Here is a 22,463-nt window from a genome sequence, read left to right as displayed (position 1 = left end):
TGCGAGGAGCTTGGAATGCTGGCCAATAGGAACAACGCCCGAAAATTCTACCAGAAAGTTCGGCGGCTTACAGAAGGTTTCAAGACCGGGGCGTTTCCCTGTAAGAACAAAGACGGCGATCTGGTGGCTGATATCTAGAGCATTCTTAAATTATGGAACACTTCTCGAACCTATTACATAGTGACAGCTGCGCATGTCACAGAGAATGTGAAGATCCCGATACCCCAATAAATATTTTCGACTCGTATAGCTCTCATTCCAGCATTTTGTTATATCGAACCCTTATTTTAAAACCAAGAAAAATAGAATAGCCTTTCCCAAGAAAATATTGACGATGGTATATTTCTCACTATTTATTCAGCTGATGAGTTTTCATCTGTAGTTGAAAAATTTTAGAGAAATTCTATCCTATACTTTCGGAGATTTATATACGTTCAGTGAATTTTTATATATTAGATAAAAAAAAATTCCCCCATTATAGTTTTATACAGGCTATTGTGGGCCACGCACAGTCCGCATTTAAGTCCACTTTCCTGCTTTTATAACAAAACTTATATAATATTAAACACCATATACTGCTTGCACCAATGACTATTACCAATTTGCATTTGTGAAGGTTTATTCTGAGTTGCTTACAGTAAAGCCAATATGAAAATTAAGTAATGATGGGACTTCTCTAGAATAGAATATATGCATACTTACTGTTCCTGAGTTTGGATAACCAAAAATCCAGTAGTAGATAAAGGATCTGTTTCCTTTGATAAAACGTCATAATCACATTCATCTTCATACCAATTGGGGGATTCTAGTAACATTGTAATATCTAGTTCTTGAATTTCTCGTGGACTCGCCAATGCAATCATTCCAGAAGAATTATTGTTTAAGCAAAATGATAATAAAGCTTCATGATCTTTGTGAATTATTCGTATATGTTCTGATTCATCGCTTTCATTTATTGATCCTGTGAAAGACAATAACGAAAAGGATATAAAATGAATACCAAAGAATTTGTAAATGCATTGTAATTTGTATCCTGAAGTCCTGATAAATGTTAATACAATACACAACAAATTCGCACTCATTGGACCAGCTCATTGGGTTACTAATTTCTTTCATTCCATTGAAAATATTGATTTTTGCAACGGCGCGGAGATCGTCTATCCTGGCTCTGAACTAGCAAGTTGTTCATAATGCCTGCCTAACTGTCAAAGATAAAAGTGGTAAAAGTAAATGTACGGTAATTCGACTTAAGTTTTTTGTTTTTTTTTATCAGTCATCGACTGACACTTAAAGCGTACAACAGTTCAACAGTGGTATCGGTGTTTTTCCTTCGCATTGTATTCGTGAGTGTTTTTTCTCTAGCGAAATTTCTTATATACTTATATCAATCACCACTAACTAAAAAACCACTAAATAAATATTTATGTTTTGCCGTACGGAAGACTTTAAAGAACATTTCAATTGAAAAAAATTGAAAGTATCACAGATGACACACTTCTGTTGTTTGTTAAAAACGATTTAGTTGCAAAAAAGTTTCTCGCCACAACTAAACTAATTGGAGTTTGCGATGAGAAAATCGACCACCCTAAGGGCACTATTTATCCGCCTTGTCTAAATAATGTACCAGAAACAGAAATAGTGGAGAATTTAAGTGGTCGAGGTGTTGTGTTATCATACAAATTTCTTAAACTTAATGATGGCGGACCTGTTGCTAGTGGAGTCGTGTTGCTCTCATTCGACTTGTTGCAGCTACCAGAAAAACTAGAAGTCGTATGGTACACTACTAAAGTCAGATCTTACTTTCCGAACCCGATGAGGTGTAAAAGTCGTGAAACCCCTGGAACCACAACTAAACGATGGAACAAAGCCCCAGTATGCGACTCATGTGCACTTCCACCTCACACGCCAACTCCATGCTCACGTACTTTTGGCGCAAATTACTCAGACGGTTATGTTGCATCCAGTAAACTATGCCCAAAATGCATGCAAATGAAGCAAATCATTACAATAAAAACTAAAAAGAAATGCAGCATGCGCGATCCTATTAGATTACATAAAATGCAAATATTTTCTAATAGCAACAATGCTAACACAGCAAACATAAACGCATATGAATATAACGAGAATATCGATGGCACTGTTGTGCCAATTAATTGTTATTTTCCTCCTAGCTAAAATTTTACTTACAAAGAGCTTACCGATATAATTAACAAATATTCCACCCAAATTATAGTCCTAGGCGATTTCAATGCCTGTAGCCCATTTTAGGGTACCGAGCATTCCAATAGAAGAGGAAATACTATTGAAAATGTAATTTTGACCCATAATCTCATTGCCTTAAGCGATGGCCTACCCACACATTTTTCCACACACCAATCCTTCACTCATCCTTGCATCTAGTTCTATAGCCCCCAGCCTTTCTTCTCGTACAATGGACGAACTCCACAACAGCGACCATTTCCCGTTTATAACATCCTTGTCCGCCTGATTAGTATGAAGTCAAGCTAATATCAAAAAAGCTGACTGGAAAAAATTGCATTCCCTATCCGTAACCCTATCAAACAAAAAAGCAGTTTCAAAAAACATCAACACAGAAGCAGCTAATATTAAAACAACAATAATTGGTTCGCCAGCATAATTCGTACCGCAAACAAACACAACAAAATTATCCGCCATACCGGCCTAAGAAATAGCACGCAAAAACTGTGGTCTAAATACAAGTACCACATGTGTTCACAAAAGAGCTTCAATCAGCTAAAAGGCAGTCCTTGGAAAAGCTCACAGTAGATATAAATCCTTCTTCAAGCCCTAAACAAGTATATATAAACAGATATCGCTGAAGAATTTGCCAAATTCTGGTCGACTTACTCCCACGACTCCAACTTTCATTCCACCTTCAACTCGCAAAAAAAGCTAACCCTATCTGAAAATTATTCCAACCAATACCCTTTAATTAAAGCTTCGCTCATAGAAACCCAAATTTCACTGTATGAATTCGACTTCACGATCTCAAAAATGATAGCAAAGACACCGGGCTGGGATAAAATGTCCTATGAAATACTAAAAACCTACCCGGCATCCTCAAAATCCGACTCGTGAATCTTTACAATGAAATTTTCAATATAGGAATCTATCCTCAAGAATGGAAAACTGCTTTAATTGTCCCTATCCTTATCCATAACCCAATAAACCCTCTACCCTCATTACGAACTTTAGACCTATCTCCTTACTCCCGTGCATGTCCAAAATCCTTGAGAAGATCATTTCCGTCCGAATTCTGCGGTTCGCTAAGGCAAAGGGACTTCTTAGTCCCCACCAATTTGGCTTCCAAAAAGGCAAAGGAGTGACCGAGTCCCTTTTGAACATTTCGCATCCTCGGCATTAGCATCAGGTAATTATGTTTCTGTATTAAGTTTAGACTTCGAGAAAGCATTCGATAGAATCGGCATTTATGTTTTTCTTAGCCAACTCAAACGCTGGAAAATCCGAAACAAAATTTATAACTTCGTTAAATCCTTTTTAAGTAATCGCAAGTTTTCAATCAGCGTTAATAATTGTAAATCACAGGCCCATAGCCACTTTAATGGTATACCACAAGGTTCACCTCTCTCAGTAACAGTGTTTACTACAACTTTTAATGAAACTAGAATTATCGCTTCTAATGCAGAGGTGGAACACTTTATATATGCTGATGATGTTTCAGTAGTGTCATTTATACTTTCCTGAAGATTTAAAACAGCATAAACAAATGGTCAGAAATATCAGGCGCCAACATCTCAGCAAGTAAATGCTTTTCATATAGTATGTAGAAAACGTAAATGTTGCTTCCCAGTTTGTCCTTTTCTAATGTACTAATCCCACATTCTAATAAAGGGTGGTTAAGTTTCAAGGGCCGGTGTTGATATTGAATAAAATACAATTTTTTTAGGAAATTATTATCATTTCTCTTCATTATGATAATATTGGTATGGCTCAATTACGTATGGAACAAAATATCGGCCAAATGGCTTCGGCGGCACACCTCCATCCGATGGTCCAAATTTTCGATGACGCTGAGGCATAATTGAGGTTCTATGCCGTTAATGTGCCGAATTATCTCATCCTTTAGCTCTTGAATTGTTGCTGGCTTATCGACGTACACTTTTTCTTTCAAATAACCCCAATGAAAGAAGTCCAACGGTGTCGTTGACGTTTAGGTGTGGTTCACATTTAACATCGGCCCTTGAAATTTAACCACCCTTTACAATAAGGATTTTAGGCTTAACATTCGACAAAAAACTTACATATGTATAAGGAACACTGTAAAGCTATTAGAATAAGCTTATTTTTAAGACTTAACATAATTAAGTGTTTATCTTCTAAGCATTGCCATGTTCATCCACACACACTTGCTAACGTAACAAGGGCCCTAGTGTTATCCACAATCGATTTTGGACTTTGTATTTACGGACATTGGGCTAAGAAAAACATCAAACTCCTTACCATGCGGCAGCTATAAGGAGTATCCGCGTGTTTCCGATATCGCCAACAAAAGCTATTCCGGATTACCGGATTTATCCCACAGAGTCAAGCGCAACACAGTAATGCTCCTACCTAAGCTTCTTCATTGCAGAAATAAAATATTACTTGTACTGGTAAACTCAGCGAAGCAACAATATAAAAATAGCCGCCAACCGTCCACCATACAATGCTGTGTTGAACTAATGCACAAACTTAATGTCACATCCAACTCGATTTCGTAACCAATTCCAGTTTTCCCACCAAGTCCAAAAACTATTCTTATCGCCGATTTGCTAAAATTTTCCAAAGAGTCCACTTCCTCTATAGAATGCGTCTAACATTTCAATGAATTCGTTGCTCCTTTAAAAAACGAATGGGAGTTCATTTATACAGATGGGCACTATTTCTACACCAGTACATCGTTTGTAGTCACAAACCAGCTTGGTGTCACGATCTCAGTCGGTGCTTTATCTTCCTACTGGTCAGTATTCACAGCGGAAGCAGCTTCATAGGTTGAAGCGGTACTTCATGCTTCCGACAAAGGCGGCAAATTCATTATTTGCAGCGATAGTAATCGGAAATAATATATTATATTGTTAAATGAAAATTCCATAAGGATCTTGTGGGTTCCGGGTCGTGCCGGAATACAAGGCAACGAGTGCGCTGATATCAGAGCCAAAGAAGCCACTCAAGAACCCCTTCACTTTAATGCACATTTTACCACCACAGATATTCGGAAGATTATACAAAAATCTCTTCAGGAAACGTACAATAGTCAATGGACTACACCACTATAAAAAGTACAATCCTACTAGCATCAAACCCATATATCCTACACACATGTCTTCCAAGAACCTCAAGATATTTACACGCCTTCGAATCGGTCACAATATAGCCACCCATGTTCAAATTCTAAACGGCACAGTCAAACCAGACTGCCTTTTTGCAACTCAAACGACAACACACCTCCTCGATACCTGCCCAGGATTGGAATACACTAGAAATGCAAATCAGCCTAACCTTGAACTTTCGAATACACTCAACAACAGAGACGACAATAGCATTAACTTAATTTGTAAACATATTGAACAAACTAAATTACAACTTTAACTCTTTGCGAAAACTATATATGTATAAAGTTATATTCCACTCAAACTCACACTATCTATTAATCTTCCAACAGTTCCTCAACTACCCTCTCCCACATCTAGTTTAAGATACCATTAGCCGAAGGCCCTGGCAGCCAGTGCCTATTTCGTATAGTGGAATAGTTATTAATAACTGTTACTCTTTTAAATAAATAAATAAACACGCAAAACACTTGTCTTATATATGTTATGCCTCTCACAAACAAACTAAACATGCTATATTGCTAAAACCGTAAACATATCTTGGAAACGAGTGTACCAATATAATAAAAAATGATAATTGAAAGTCGAATGTACGTAGTCCGCGACATTTGAAAATTCACCTTATTTTTTTAGCAGACCTCGTAAATATTTAATTGGCGCTTACACCCTCCTCCTCTTATTTGTGGCGTGCGTCTTGATGTTGTTCCCCAAATGGAGAGACCTACAGTTTTAAGCCGACTCCGAAAGGCAAATATTTTTTTTAATGAGGAGCTACCGATTATTTATTTTATTTATTGTCTTTGAATGGATACATTCTTACAGACTATATTAAGCTAATGTACAATAGTTTAGTAGTTACTAAGAAAAGAACGATTTAAGATGAATGACTAAGATGCCATACGACCATGTAAAATCAGCATCAGAAGAATTGAAAAACATATTTAAATCTGCAAATACCCTAGGAATCGGAGCATTCACCCCATAGTTGGTTCTCGAGAAGCCAATTTTAAAAGTTTCGTACTATCGGAGCCTCATATTGGGTATATTAGATTGAATTTTACTTTAAAGGGAAGATCCAGAAATGATACGAATAATAAATGAGCACGATAGAATAGATTATCTGCTATCAAGTGGTTTTAAGTCAATCAATAAACATCGAGAGCGGTACGATGGGGCAGGTTCAGAAAAGTTTAAATATCGCAGCGCAAAACGAAGAAAGACTTTCTGAACTCTCTCAATCCGATTAGACAGACCTATTTGGTATGGTCTCTAAATAAAAGCGGCATACTCTAATCTTGATCTAACAAAAGCACAATACAATGTTTTGAGGGGTGATACACTGTTTACTAGACAGGGCTAATTTAGGGCTTTGAGGTGAATGCTGTAATCGGAGTCCAACCACCACCTACAGCAGATGAAGAGCTCCAGCTGCCTCGTGAGACACGTGTAACACTGGCACAATTACGTTCTGGATATTGTAGCAGGTTAAACTCCTACCTATCCAGAATCGACCCCGACATACCAAACATATGTCCGGCATGTGAAGGCACCCCGTACGACACTAACCACCTTTTCACATGCCCCTAAAACCGACTCATCTAACACCCCTCTCCCTCCTAAATTTCTTCGCTAATTTCTCCGATGAATGCATCACAACAGGTTCAGGGGCTGTAGAAATAGTGCTTAGTGTGCCAGCTATACACAAGCTTACGAGTCGCTAACACCAAATTTCTTGGTATATGTAATTTTATCCATCGCCGTTGATGTATCTTTTAAATTTGAAATTCACTGCTGCAACCAGGAGTAATATTTCTTACCTGATTCTAATTTAAAATCAACATTATCCCGTGCCATCGTGCGATAATCCATTTTCTTTCCAAATACTGCCTTAATAAAAACTTCTTGAGCGTGTTCTTGCCTTACTAAATAATTCCACAATCTTCGTATAGGTCCAGTAGCAGAATTTGAGAGAAACGGCGTATTCTCTTTATTTAAAAGAGAGCGATATCTATGTATTGGTGGACCCTGACCGCAGCTCTCAACATAGCAACCTGCAAAAAAAAAAGGAATACATGATTTTATTATAATTAATGAATTTTATGAAATCTATTTTCATTCTATACATCTTATTATTGGGTCATGAGCCCAATTAGGCAAAATGTCCCTAGAAAAATTATCGCGTTTTAGCGCGCCTATACGGATTCTCCAATCACAGGTGTTATTGGTGAATGGATTACGCTATCGAGAGATGATTAACGATTTTTATGGCCGGAATTGGATGGTATTGATCCGGACAACGTTTATTTTCAACAAGACGGCGCTACGTGCCTCACAAGCAACGAAATCATTGGTCTCTTACGGGAAAAGTTTCCGGACCGTGTTATCTCGCGAAGACGTGATCACAATTGGATACCGAAAACTTGTGATTTAACACCTTGTGACTTTTTGAAAAGGAAGGTCTACACCAACAGCCCAGAGTCGATTCAAGACCTTACAAGTGCACACAGACGTACAAGTGCAATATATAAAATTTTTCGATGTATTAGTTTTAGAACATATGAATACATTTTCCTAACTCTTGCTAATATTAGGGACGCCAAGTATATTAAGGTAGACAAAGTTTAAACTAAATATAAACTAGTAAATTTGTAATTTTTGTTGCAAACAATTTTAATTCTTCTTACTCCAAATTTTTTCTTATGTTTAGAAATGATCGACTGAACTTCTGTTTTCGCAATGTCTTTACGGTAACATATGTACATACATGTATCGTTATACACGAAATACGAAATTAAACTTTCTTTTTTATCCCATTCCTGTCGTTTATGTATATTTTGACCTTTGGCGTATTATAGGACTTGTAGTATTATAGAATTTTGTGGCAAATATTCTTGTAATAAGTTTAACACATTATATTCCTTTATTATGACTATTTTCTGTTCTTTCCCACAAAATACATACAAATCTATTGCGAGATTAGATTCTTAAAATGGTCCTCGGAAATATTCCTGGTTATTTTTAACGTATCATGGCAGCCAAATCTGTATCAAATTCAATGGTTTAACAAGTTAATCTCTCAAGGCATAATATAACATACAAAGGGTGCTAAAAGTCAGTATTTATTTTAGGAATAAAAGTTTGTAAAAACGTACATTTACATTCGTACGATACTGAAATGAACAAATTTGAAACATCTCGTAATGCAAAGGTTATTAAACTTGGCTATATATGTATAAGAGTGAACTAATTTTCCAAAATAGCAGCATTTCCTCTTTAATGTAATGAAAATACTCCTTTGGCGACTCCATTTTTTTACTTTTGTCTCGTTTCACATCTAACTAATATTTGTTTTACAACTACGAACTAACATAAAACACATACATAAGTAACATGACATAGTTCTGCGTGTTCTTGTCTTAGATAAACATCGAAAATATTCTAAATATATATTACATTTGCTTAAAGAAAAAACTATAATTTTTCTGTTGTTTTGTTTTAATGTTGATTAAATAACCAATATGCTTGTTTTTCTCTTATTACAGGACTAATTAGCTACTTTACGTACTTTTTTGCTACGTTTAGGCAAGAAGGGGAAAACATTTTTCCCTCTTTCCGCATCCTTTGTAAATGCAGCTCAAAGCGCCCTTGTTACTTACCTAACCTTCTATAATTGAATCATGAAAATACAGTGAAATTCCTTATAACCGGACACTCACCGTCGCAGTGTTTTTGTCCGGCTATGGGAGATGTCCGCTTATAAGGGATGAAGTCACAAAATATTTATATACCACACATATGAATTGTATTGTACATAGTTTATTTAAGAAATTTTTGGAAGTAAAGAATATTTGCATACTTTAGTATTGCATATAAATACATATATGTACATATAGCGATTAAGTACATTGTACAAGTCTTTACATTTCAATACTAGTTTGATTGAAAAAATTAGGTAATGCTTGATTGCTTTAATTTAAAATGTTCATTTTCAAAGTGACTCTCGATATTTTTAATGTGCTGAAAAGCTACATAGTCATTTTTTGCATATTGTTTCAAGCCCGCAACAAGTTTTAAAGCCTCATCCTATGATGTTATAGGCTCACTTATTTCTTCTGAAAATTCATCTTCTGAATCACTTATGTCCATAGTATCATCTTGTTGGTCAAATTGAACTTCTATATTGTTGTCCTCAGTGAAAACATTTTGATCCATTTGGAGAAAACCTTTGAACGCAACCATTCGCATGCAACTGACTTAACAAACTGAATGGAAAACTCCTCTTAATTTAAAACACAGGACTTGAATGAGTGTTTACATGTTAAAAGGGGAATCACCTGTTTCATTTTTATAATGAACAACAAAGCTTGCTTGTGATATTTTTGAATTTTGTCCGTTTATGAGAAATTTTTTTATGAAAATGGTTTGAAATACCTTGTCCGCGTCCGGTTATTAGAGTGTCCGTTTATTAGGATGATATTTGTATGAAAAAATGAATGAAAAACCTGTGTGCCCAAAATTTGTCCGGTTATTGGAGCTGTCCGGTTATAAGGACTGTCCGTAATGGGGAATTTCACTGTATATTATGTCGAAATTCCTAGCGCTTGCTTTTATAGTAAGCTTGTTATAGTATAAAATTACAAGTATACCTACATATAAGTTATTGGTATTACGAACGCCTATCGGCTACGAATAATTAAAATAATTCTTTAATATTAAATTTTGTTTCATGTGGTGAAGTATTAACATGAACCAAGTCGAATTACTTTTGAGTAAATCGAAAAGTACATATATAATATGCCATTTACTTATAATTGAATTCACAAACGGCCTCAGTTTCATTATGCAACAATTAACAATCGAAAAAAGTTATGTTCTGACAGATACCCAATATATCATTGAATAACAATAAGAAAAAACGGGATGCTGTAAATATGGCAATGAAAATATCAATAGTTGTTGCAGTACGTAATTGTTTTATGTGTAAGTTGGCGGAATATTAAAATCGACCAAACTCGCTTGAAATTTTATACTTATAATGGTTTTGAGATTATCACTACCTTAAAACCATTATAAAAAAAATATTCTAAGGCTAGTTATCTATTTTTGAAAGTCGATTGTTTTGGGTGTAGGCGCGTGCCTTAACAATTCTACAATTGAGATAACGAGGAACTTCGGCTAAAACATACACCTCCTTTAATACTGCGGAAATATTTATAAAACATTAGATATTTTTATGTGAAATGGTAGTCATTAATTTATTACTGAATGGTTGAAAATGAAATATTTTAATTGATTACGAATCGTCAACAGCTGCCAATTGTTTTTTATATCATGTATTTTTTTAGAAAATAAAAAAACAAATTTTCTTTCAATCTCATAATTACCTGGTATGAAGTCTTCAGGTGGCGGTCCTTTAGTTATCAGCACATTAATTGCAAAGTCCTGCCAACCTCTAAGAGTTCGTAAAACCTCGTGTGATAAAGGACTCAAAACTGGGAGATCTATTGAAACAAGCAGTAAAATTAAACTGTTAATGAGTAATTTAAAGAACTATGTATGTACATACATATGTACCCACATACAGTACCTTGAATTTCGATACCAGCTACATTAACAAATTCCTGAATTTTAGAGGAAATAAGTTGAATAATAGCCAATCGTAAAATACTCCAAGAATATGAGGAAGGATTTAAATGTTCGGTATTACACTTAGTGTGTTGGTAAGTTAATTTTGAAGAATTGTTCATCTCAGCGGGATCGTCTTCATCGTCCATATCGTTATCACTTTCAATAGGATCATCGGTGTCATAGTCGTCTTCATCTAAAAATAAACAAAAACATGTTTTAAAAAATTACTTATGTATATGCTCTCTGGCCCTACGCCCCAAAAAGGAGTTAAAAGAAAATATATATACATTTATATATGTATGTATATGGAAATATACCGTTATCGTGTAAGCAGTGCCCACATATAGTACATCCCTATATAAGATGCGTTTTTTAATAAGACACAATTTGGTATAATGAAGACCACTATCCCTCTACCTAACATTAAACGCCTTTGCAAAAGCAAGCTACCTTATCTGAGTTCGGCAGACTCTGTTTGCCTGCTGTATTATATATACAGGTATCCCTTGTATAACGCGGTCTTATACAACGCGGTTTCGATACAACGCGATTTGGAAAAATTAGGTTTCAGTACAACGCGAAATTTAGGCTTATATAATGCGAAGGGGAAAATACATAATTATAAAATCTGGTAACACTAATTTGCGTACCACATATTTATAATATGTAATGTATTTTTAATGTAAACCGGGAATTACCCTTTTTTGCCTTAGATAGATAGAATAGATATTAATCTAGCACCTTACGAATTGTTACGAAATTGAAAAGGAGCTTAAAAAAACCACCCACCAAAAACTGATAACAGATTTTGCAATTATAAAACCAGTAGAAGAACCACAAGGTCCCACAACTAGTTTCTTATCCAATAGCGAAAACTGTGTTGAAGAAATATCTTCTGATGAAGCTATTGCTCCCCCAAAACGACCACGTGCAAAGATATTTGAAGACAGTGAAACAGATTAATTACCATATGAAGTTTGAAGAATAACAATAAAGTTTTTAATAAACCTTTAATTTGTTTTAGTTTGTTTTTAAATTTTTTTGTTTTGTGTTTTTAATTGTATAAGAAAGTCTGAACTTTAGTATTGAGTTGAAATATATGGGCATCTGTTATTTTGTATGTATTTGATTTAAAAAAAAACCTATTGGAACATAACCCCCAAATTTATATGATAACTATGTTTTAGATAACGCGGAATTACATAACGCGCAATTCTTCTGGAACGTAACTATCGCGTTATACGAGGGATACCTGTATATATAATTGGCGCGTACACCCTTTTTGGGTGTTTGGCCGAGCTCCTCCTCCTATTTGTGGTGTGTCTTGATGTTTTTTCACAAATGGAGGGACCTACAGTTTCAAGCCGACTTCGAACGGCAGATATTTTTATGAGGAGCTTTTTCATGGCAGAAATACACTCCGAGGTTTGCCATTGCCTGCCGAGGGACGAGCGCTATTAGAAAAATGTTTTTCTTAATTTTGGTGTTTCACCGAGATTCGAACCGACGTTCTCTCTGTGAATTGCGAATGGTAGTCATGCACCAACATATTCGGCTACGGCGGCCGCTGCATTGTTTAACTAAAATCCAAGTTTTTACCATTTCAATCCGTTTTAAACTTTTAACATTAACCCCACACAAAATCTATGTATTTGTTAGTGTAATTCATACTGTAGCCATGCATATCCATACATGGTGCGTTGCTTGGAGTGCTTGAGAGAAAGATTTTTGGACCTTTGCACGTTGGTGACGACAAGTATCGCAGGCGATGGAAAGGATGAGCTATATGAGCTTTACAACGACATAGCACAGCGAATAAAGATCTACACAAAGCCGTATTTACTTCACCCATAGAAATACAGCCATGTGGCCTCATTTCTCAATGTGAAGAAAAATAAATCCATATAGCGTTATTTCCTTTGATTTTTTTGCACAGCTCCGGGAAAAGGCAGTGTGAGTGTGTCTATTTATGTGCGGAACAGCATTCAGATGTAATTTGGATAAAAAACGAGCAATTCAGGGGACTTATTACGTTTTGCAGCGAACAATGGAGGAAGAAAATAATTTAAATGGAGCCACAGGCGTGACTACACCGTACTTATATTTACAGTAAGGAACTACAAGGAACTCCTTAAAATATTTAAAATACGCAATATGTTCAATCAAAAGTATAGCCACCATCATTAATTGTGTTAATTTCTGAGTAAGCTGTGGAAGTAATCGGCCCCAAATCAGCACAATTTTTCTTGATTACTGTTTTCGTTTGAGGTATTGCTTAACTATTGTTCAAACAAATTTAAAAGGGTTGGCATCAGACGACCAGGAAGGACAATCCAACATTTCAATCTCATTTTCTGTTTCCACACCTTTGGATCGTTGTTTTGTTGTAAAATGCAAGGTAGACTAGTTCTTCCAAATATCTTCGCAACTTGCGGTAATAATGCTTTTTGGTAAACTGTATTAATCAAAACTACATTAAAATTGGCGGTAATCACAAATAAATTACCAAATCCCCTTTCGGCGAAGCTGCCCCAAACATGAATCTTAACTTCATGCTTAACAGTTATCGCTCCTGGTGTTCTTCTCATAAGCGACAACTTCAACGAAGTTGTTTTGAAATACCTATGTGATCATATGACCAAATTCACATTTTGGGTGAAATTTATTCAATAATGCAAATCTATTCAAGGTCATAACAGAAGTAAAATAACAAAATATTCATATATTTTATTTTGGCTTTCCGATTTTCGTAATAGGGCAGATGAATTCGCTTTCACCGAAATAATTTATTTTCAGAGAACTTTGATTATTGGATGGAAAAAATTTTTGTGCGCGATTTCCATATTAAAATGTAAACATCTGATGTCTTTGACAATCCCATAACCAAAACATATAAAAACTTCAAATCAGCTGTTCTACTGATATCAACTTGGCACATCTGATGTGAGAAAGGTTAAGTGATATTGTAATTTTTTCACTATCACTAAAAGTTTAGTACGGAAAAATTGCCTTAAAGGTGTCAGTTCATCGGCCATGCAGATTACTTAAAAAGAAAGATTAAAAGTTTTAAAGTTTCTACCTCGTATTTGGGATGCATATCACTAAAGGTTTAGTGATAATGCATTTTTTTTTTTGGTATGTTTGTATGATTTGTATGCAAACAAAATCGAAGAAGAGCCATCAAGAGGCAGCGTTCTGCGGATAGCGAGACCTCGGTGCCATCGAAAAAGCAGAGGCATAGGCACGATATGGCTAAACCGAAAAACGGTTACGAGGAAAGACCTACGACGTCGAAAGCAGCTGCAGCGGCCAGTGAAATCTCCTAGAAACATCTGATAGTGGCACTCAATGACCGTACTGACAAGCTGGAGCGAATGTCGCAGGAACGGTGGAAGGTAGTGGAAATGAAGCTACTGGAAACCCTATTTACGAAAATGGACGCAGAGCCGAACGCACCCATGCTAGCATTTGACGGAGCAGGGTGGTTCAGCGGCGTGAAAATTATAAAATGTAAGCATGACGCCACGCTCACATGGCTAAAGGAAGCAGTAAAAACGCTTCAAGGCCTGTGGGAGGGGGTATCACTTGAAATTGTAGACCGCAGCTGCATTCCCTCAATACCGAAGGCAAAGGTTTTCATTCCACGAGTGGTAAAACCGGAAAATGCACTGCGGCTGCTACAAAGACAAAGCACGGACGTGCCGGCAGACGACTGAAAAGTGTTGAGCTTGGCAAAACCAGCAACTGCTGATGGAGGACAAGACTACATTATACAGATCAATAAGCCGGCAGAGGACCTACTTCACGCACGATTCGGGAGGATGGCTTTGGGAGTTGATAGCGTGCACCTTCGTCTCAAACAGCGCAACCCGGCAGATAACAACCTCAACACGCTCGCTGCGGGGGAGGTGGAAAAGGATCTCGGTATAGAAGAGATCTTGGAAACCTCCCTCAATATACAGGAAGTGGAGAAGGGTGAGTTGGAGGAAGTATCCAACCCCGAGAAGGTACTGAGGCCAGATGCTGAAGGTCCTTCAGATAAACCTCCACAAGAGTAAGAACGCCTCAGCCGAGCTCCTGCTCAACATAGAAAGAACAGCGATAATGGTTAAAAAATTTATATGTTCTTATATTGACCATAATCTCTCTTCAGACGATCTAACAGTGGTGGCGCTGGAGGGCTGCAAGGATGAGACGTTACTCTTTGGGTCTTGCTATATGCCACATGATGAAGAAGCACCACAGATAGAATTTCGAAAGCTGGTAGAAACAGCTGCCAGAAAGAAGCACGCTCTGGTGGTAGAAACGGACGCAAACGCACATCACACGGTCTGGGGTAGTGCAGACATAAACGACCGAGGTGAGTCACTATTTAACTATATTCTTCAGAGTAGCCTAGGAATAGCTAATAGAGGTAAAGAACCAACATACGTTGAACCAACCTCGAAGAATGTACTTGATTTAAGACTCTACACAAGCAATCATGTTATGGTACAGGAATGGGAAGTGTTGAGTAGGCCTTCATTCTCTGATCACAGATACATAAGCTTTCAGGTTATTTTCCGCTCAAAACACAAAAATATATCCTTTAGAAGCCTTGCGAATACGAACTGGGACTTTTATCGGGATATACTATTAAAAACACCAATGATACCCCGGAAATACAGATCACATGACGCACTTGTGAAAGTGGTTGAATTGTTTGTTAAATAGTAAATAATAGACGCAAGGTGAAGCCTACTTGGTGGAACAAAGAATTAGGAGCACAAAGACGTAGGGTACAAGAATTCTATAGGTTAGCCAAGGTCGCTTATAATGAGTTCTGTTGGAAGGAGTATAAGGATCTACTAAAAGTATATAAGAAAGAAATACGTAGAGCCAAGAGAGACTGTTGGAAAGACTTCTGTAGCAGTATGGAAGACATTAATGAGGTGGCTAGACTTAGGAAACTGCTATCTAAGAAACCGTCTATGCCAAGAACAATAACAAAAATTAACGGGGAGTGGGCTGAAATTTGTGAGGACTCTCTAGAAGACCTAGTCGGCACACATTTTCCAGGGTGTGCGGACACTACAGATCTCGAACCTAGAAGAGATATTGTGCACGACATCCCGACGAACGCATTACGACCAACAAGATAGGATAGGATAGGATTTGTATAGCCCAAAGTTTCGACCTATTTAAATCGCCAGGACTGGATGGAGTCTTCCCAGCCCTGCTCCAAAGCCACCTAGTGATATGTTAAGAACGATATTCAAGGGATGCTTGAGGTTCAGCTACGTTCCTGTATTGTGGAGAGAAGCGAGAGTTGTGTTTATTCCAAAAGCGGGGAAAAGCAACCCTCTCTACTCGAAGGAACACAGGCCGGCCCATTAGTCTCACCTCATTTCTCCTGAAGACGTTAGAGAAGATTCTAGACACATACATTAGAGACACAACCGCGCCGGACGAATTACCCAAGGCGCAGTATGCTTACACTGAAGGCAGATCTACTGAAACTGCACTTCACTCACTTGTACTAAACATAGAAAAGGCGTTAGAATATAAGGAGTATGCTCTAGGAGTATTTCTAGATATATCAGGCGCCTTTAACAACGTGACAAAAGATGCTGTTTTAAATAGCATAGAGTCACTTAATGTGCAAGTCGCGGTTTATCTATGGATAAGGCAGCTATTAGCTAGCAGAAAGATAAGAGCGGAGTGGAACGATGCGAGCGTCACCAAATATGCATGCAGAGGTACTCCGCAAGGTGGGGTATTATCGCCGCTACTATGGTTACTTGTAGCAAATGAATTGGTCAAGAAACTTGACGTAGGGGCACCAAAACTAGTGCCTTATGCAGCTGACAAAGCTATAGTATTTACGGGAAAGTACCTGGACACCATCAGTAATGTGATGAATAATACACTTAAAACGGTACACCAATGGACATCTCGAGCAGGGCTAGGGATAAACGCAGAAAAAACGGACATGGTACTTTTTACCAGGAAGTACAAGGTCCCGGCGTGGAACCTGCCGAAGCTAGGCAACAACGAACTACTTCTCCAAGATCATGTGAGGCACCTCGGAGTAATACTAGACATTAAATTGCTGTAGAAGGACAACATTGAGGAAAGGATGAAAAAGGCCAGTAATACATTGTACGCATGTAAAAGAATGCTGGGCGTTACTTGGCGTCTATCACCAAGGCTCTCTGATGCATTCTACACAGCAGTAGTTAGACCGATATTCCTGTATCGGACCCTAGTATGGTGGGCTGCGACAAGAAAACTGACATACTGAATGCCACTGGAAAGGATTCAGCAACTTGCTGCTCTGTGCATAACAGGAGCGATGGAATGATACTCAGCATGCCACCTATTGACCTTATGGCGGGAAACCTGGCAGCGAAATCCGCGAAGAGATTAGTGACTGCGGGAGTATTCACCTGTAGAACCCTCGGACACAGCTCAGTAGGACAGTGGAGTTCAGGTTGCACAGACTAAATGACTCCGTACTTTAATTGAGAGAGAAGGTTTCGTACAACAATTGAAGAGGCGGGATGGCACAAGGGCATGAAGCCCGGTCCTAGGACTTTTCACATCTATACAGACGGCTCTAAAACTTTAGACGGAGTGGAAGCGGACATTTACTGCTCAAAGCTAGGGATAAGGCAGCAATAAGCTCATATTGTATTAAGTCCAAAAATGTTCACCGGAACAGGGAGGCTATAGAAAGGCTAGCCGCAAACAGTAGACTGCATATCTATTGGGTACCTGGTCACAAAGGCATTATGGGGAACGAAATAGTAGATAAGATAGCACAAAGTGCTGTTAGACTACTAATGTTGCAGTAATGAAAAGTTACGGGGAGAATCCGGCTTCAAATCTGTTGCGGGAATCAATTATGTTGCAGGAAGAACCAATAATGTTGCAGGAAGAAATTGATGCGGGAAGAATCTTGTATGCGGCTATAAATACGTTGCGGAGAGAGTCCTGTATCCTTAATGTTGCGGGTTTAAAAATATTGCTGGGAAAGTCGTGTATCCAATCCAATAATGAAGTCTGCTGCTTCAGTTTCGAGATTACAATTTTTGTCACCATTTATTTTACAAAATATTCCCTACATATGTATACATATTTCTTTTCAAACAAAGCTTACTTATTTTCACAGAAAATTAGAAGAAATAACAAGACAACAACATTAAAGTGTTTATAATGAAAACATATTTCACAAAAGCGTTAAGTTCTATGCATGTATTTAGCAGAACAAAGGACTTATTTCAATCGAATAGTAAGTTGGACTCAACAACTACCATTTGATCAAAATACCAAAACCGCTAAATACTGTATAAAACGAAATGGACGATTGCATGAAAAAACTAGTGGAAGCTAGGTGGACCACATGCAAAACAGCAAAAGTTATGTGTAGAACTAACGACAAAAAACTGACTCGTACGTACTATTAAAGGTATGCTAACAGGTCATATTCTATTGGCTGCACATGCGTACAAGATAGGGATTGCTAACACGGACCAATGCAGGAAATGCAGAGAAGAGGTTAAGGAAACTCTAGAACACGTTTAAAATACCTGGGATCCCCATTGTTTGAGGGTTTGGAGGACGTATCTCTGCTTAGATTGGCCAAAAGCGCTGACATCCTACATGATGCCTACCTTCAGTATTCATAAAGGTCGGTCTCCATATGGTATCTCTAGGGACCAAAAGATCTATGCGTGGCTCATTGCCAACCAGGCTAACCTAACCTAACCGTTTTTTTCACTATCACTAAATTTTCAGTGAAACATTATCTTAACTATAACATTTGAATTTATATATAATGTACGATATTAGTTATCAACTAGTTTGTTGATAAAAATGATTATTGGTGTATAGGCGGTGTGCTACATCTGCAACTAGTCGAGATATCTTTATTTTATATACGGCACGTGCTCTCCATTTTGTATTATCGAGCATTCTAGTTTCTTAAAATTGTTTCCTGGAAGAAAGATACCCAGTAGACGTATATTAACCAGAATGCTTTCCGAGAGCCAACTCCGTGTGGCCAAACCAAAACCAAAAGTTGTCAGCATACCAGGCCCAAATTGCATTTATATATGCAACTGCTGATATTTGGTCCCGAGAAAAAGAGCGTTTTTTGGATACACCTGGCACTTGCTAGAGGGTGATACCTTAGAAAGAAAGTATGCAGCGTTAGCATGCTACAGGTTTAAAGGTATACATTCTTTTGATCGAATAACAGATATCACTCCTGAAATCAATCGCCAGTACAATATATCAGTCGCATAATATTATATACCATAACCGAAAATGGATCAAATTTCGTCAAGGCGTATAGAGGATTTGGACTTATTCTGAGTAAGTTATATCTTGTAGGATTTTGCAAAAAAGTTAAACGTTAATAAATTATTTTAGAGAAAAAAGGTGAAAATGTGACCAAAATGATGGTAGTTCCGCCAATGATAACTAGTCAGAAAAACTCCAGTCTAGAGTTCCACAATTCTACCCCAATTTTGTCAAAGCATTTTCGATGTACTAGCCATACCCTCAACCTTTTGGCCACTACCGATTTTATAAAATTTTGTTTTCACCATCACTAAATAAATACTTAGTAGTAGTGCAATTTGTTTTTCACTATCATTAAAAATTCAGTGATAATGGAGTTCGTGTTTTAACTACCACTGAAGAAGTAAAACGGCTATTGCATTTATTATGCCCTACCCTGATGGAAACCCATGCGGGTAGACCCGATATAATTTGGAGCCCCCTGTGCAGTAGCTGTATGAGAGATCATGACGGAATTAAAGCAGCATCTACTCTGAAGCTATTCTGATTTCAAAAGACTTCTGACATTACAAAAATTGCCCCAGGGAAAATGTTGCGTATTTCAAATGGGAAAGACCAAGAAAAATTTAGTACTTCCACAATTATATCTTTAATATAATAATAATAAATATAATATATATATCGAATATAATAAAATATACAGTAGGTTCTGTTTTTATGCGGTTTTGAAATAGTGCGGTTTTTTTTTTAATTACAAAATGCATGTCGACCTATCGGGAATTGTACATATAAACAAGATTCTAAACCAGCTAAGCAAAAACTCATAACAGATTACATCAGAAATGCTAACCCTACAAGTATGGAACCGCCTGCATAACTATCTAGATCAGACGTGTACATTTCCTAAAGTGACGAAAGTGATTTTACGCCAAATCCTAAACGAACGCGCAACATGTGGGTATTGTCTGATTCTATTTCTGACTTAAATTTATTTTTCGATTCCGACGTTTCTTAAATAAAGATATAATTTTCAAAAATACAATATTTTGTTTATGCGATTTTATTTAATTATTTCAGATTCATGCGGTCTATGGAACGTATCTATAGTTATAATATGGGACTAGTGCCCTTTTTTATGCGATTTTATTACATTATTTCAGATTTGTGCGGTTTTAGCATTTGAAACGTATCTATAGTTTTACTATATAACTAGTAGCTTTTTTTATGCTGTTTCTTGCGGAACTTATCTACCGCATAAAAACAGAACCTACTGTATACATCTACACATATTAGGTTGGTAACTAAGTAATTGCGGATTTCACTCACAGATGGCTTCATTGAATTTTTAGGTTTGCAGACGTAGTACAAATGTAAAACACATTTTCCTATTTGATAGTTGGCAATTCAGCTGTCAATCAGCAAAAAAAGTTGTTTGATCGGTCGCGTAGTTCTCGTTTGGCGTTCGTTGAAAAATGGAAAATCAAAAGGAACATTTTCGTCATATTTTCCTTTTTTATTTCTGTTAATGGTGACGAAGCCTTAAAAGAACGACAGTGTCGAAATTGGTTTGCCAAATTTCGTTTTGGTGATTTTTCACTCAAAGATGAAAAATGCTCTGATCGCCCAGTTGAAGTGGATGACGCCCTAATCAAAGTAATAATCGATTCGGATCGTCGAAGTACAACACGTGAGGTTGCAGAGAAGCTTCGTGCATCACATACATGCATTGAAAATCACTTAAAATAACTTAACTATGTTCATAAACTCGATACATGGGTTCCTCACGAGCTGAAAGAAACGCATTTAACGCAACGCATTAACAGCTACGATTTGCTAAAGAAACGTAAAACGACTGATAACACAGGCCGACAAAATTTAACCAACATTCAGACCCAGAAACCAGACTATATATTTCCGAAGGTTTATGATGCGCTGAACCCAAATCTGGCCTCAGAATTGCTCTATTAGTTTGAGTTTTCGAGATATCCTAACCTAAAAGTGCAAAAAACCCCATTTTTGCCCATATTTGAGGTTATGTAGCCTTGCAGATGTTTTCTTTCACCAAAATTAAAGGATGGCATCTTTAAATACAATCCTTCTTTTTTCAAATGGCGTTTTGTTTGCTCAAATATCTTCTTTTTTTTTCGCAGAGATATCGCATTTTGAAATTTTCATGTTTCGAAATTTTCCTACACCTGAAAATCGATTAAGATAACATAGACATGATATATTCGATTACTAATTTTCTTGAATTGAGTCTTATTTTTCTTAAAATTTTGTCTCACACCATAAGTGTGCTGACTCACCACATCCCTACACTATCTAACCTTTGGGTACCGAGTCACACACAGCCCTAACCCCTAGAAACCACCCCTATCATACCGCGAGCAGGCTAACCCACATAACCGCAAGCAGGCTTTCCCACAAACTCCAAATTTACATACTATTAATCCATATATTTCAGGCCCTCAAACCCAAGAAAATTAGTAAGCGACTATATCATGTTTATGTTATCTTAATCGATTTTCAGGTGTAGGAAAATTTCGAAACATGAAAATTTCAAAATGCGATATCTCTGCGAAAAAAAATGATATTTGAGCAAACAAAACGCCATTTGAAAAAAGAAGGATTGTATTTAAAGATGCCATCCTTTAATTTTGGTGAAAGAAAACATCTGCAAGGCTACATAACCTCAAATATGGGCAAAAATGGGGTTTTTTGCACTTTTAGGTTAGGATATCTCGAAAACTCAAACTAATAAATTAATTTTAGTTATCAATCCGAATTTTGCATGGACAGAGAAGCAGATATTAGTTTAAATTATTTCGGATACTTTTCCTTGTAGACTAGTGTAACTGGCGATGGAAAATAGGTTGACTACAACAATATCAAGCGGAAAAGATCGTGGAGCAGACCAGATGAATCAACTTAAACAACATAAAAAGCTGATATTCATCAAAAGAAGGTTTTGTTATCAGTTTGGTGGGATTACAAAGGAATTGTCTACTTTCAACTCTTACCACCCAACCGAACGATCAATTCTGATGTCTACATTGAACAACTAACGAAACTAAATAATGCAGTTGAAGAAAAGCGACCCGAATTGACAAATCAGAAAAGTATTTTATTCCATCATGAGAATGCAAGGCCACACACATCTTTGGCCACTCGGCAAAATTATTGACGCTTGGTTGGGAT

The 22,463-nt window shown here is 37.0% G+C and overlaps 1 protein-coding gene across 2 annotated transcripts in view; it reads right to left on the bottom strand.

Annotated features, from left to right (window-relative positions):
- The window catches only part of LOC128858552 (dmX-like protein 2), a 147,781-nt gene that overhangs the window by 47,532 nt on the left and 77,786 nt on the right, over window positions 1-22,463 (bottom strand). For both annotated transcript variants that reach the window (XM_054094932.1, XM_054094933.1), the window contains 4 exons: window positions 10,939-11,172; window positions 10,736-10,852; window positions 7,169-7,402; window positions 703-961 (listed from right to left, as the gene is read on the bottom strand). In XM_054094932.1, coding sequence (XP_053950907.1) covers window positions 703-961; window positions 7,169-7,402; window positions 10,736-10,852; window positions 10,939-11,172 — 844 coding nt within the window. The remainder of the gene's footprint in view (window positions 1-702; window positions 962-7,168; window positions 7,403-10,735; window positions 10,853-10,938; window positions 11,173-22,463) is intronic.

Source organism: Anastrepha ludens, chromosome 3 (assembly GCF_028408465.1).
Source record: "Anastrepha ludens isolate Willacy chromosome 3, idAnaLude1.1, whole genome shotgun sequence".
NCBI lineage: Eukaryota > Metazoa > Arthropoda > Insecta > Diptera > Tephritidae > Anastrepha > Anastrepha ludens.
This window is presented reverse-complemented; position numbering and strand designations above follow the sequence as displayed.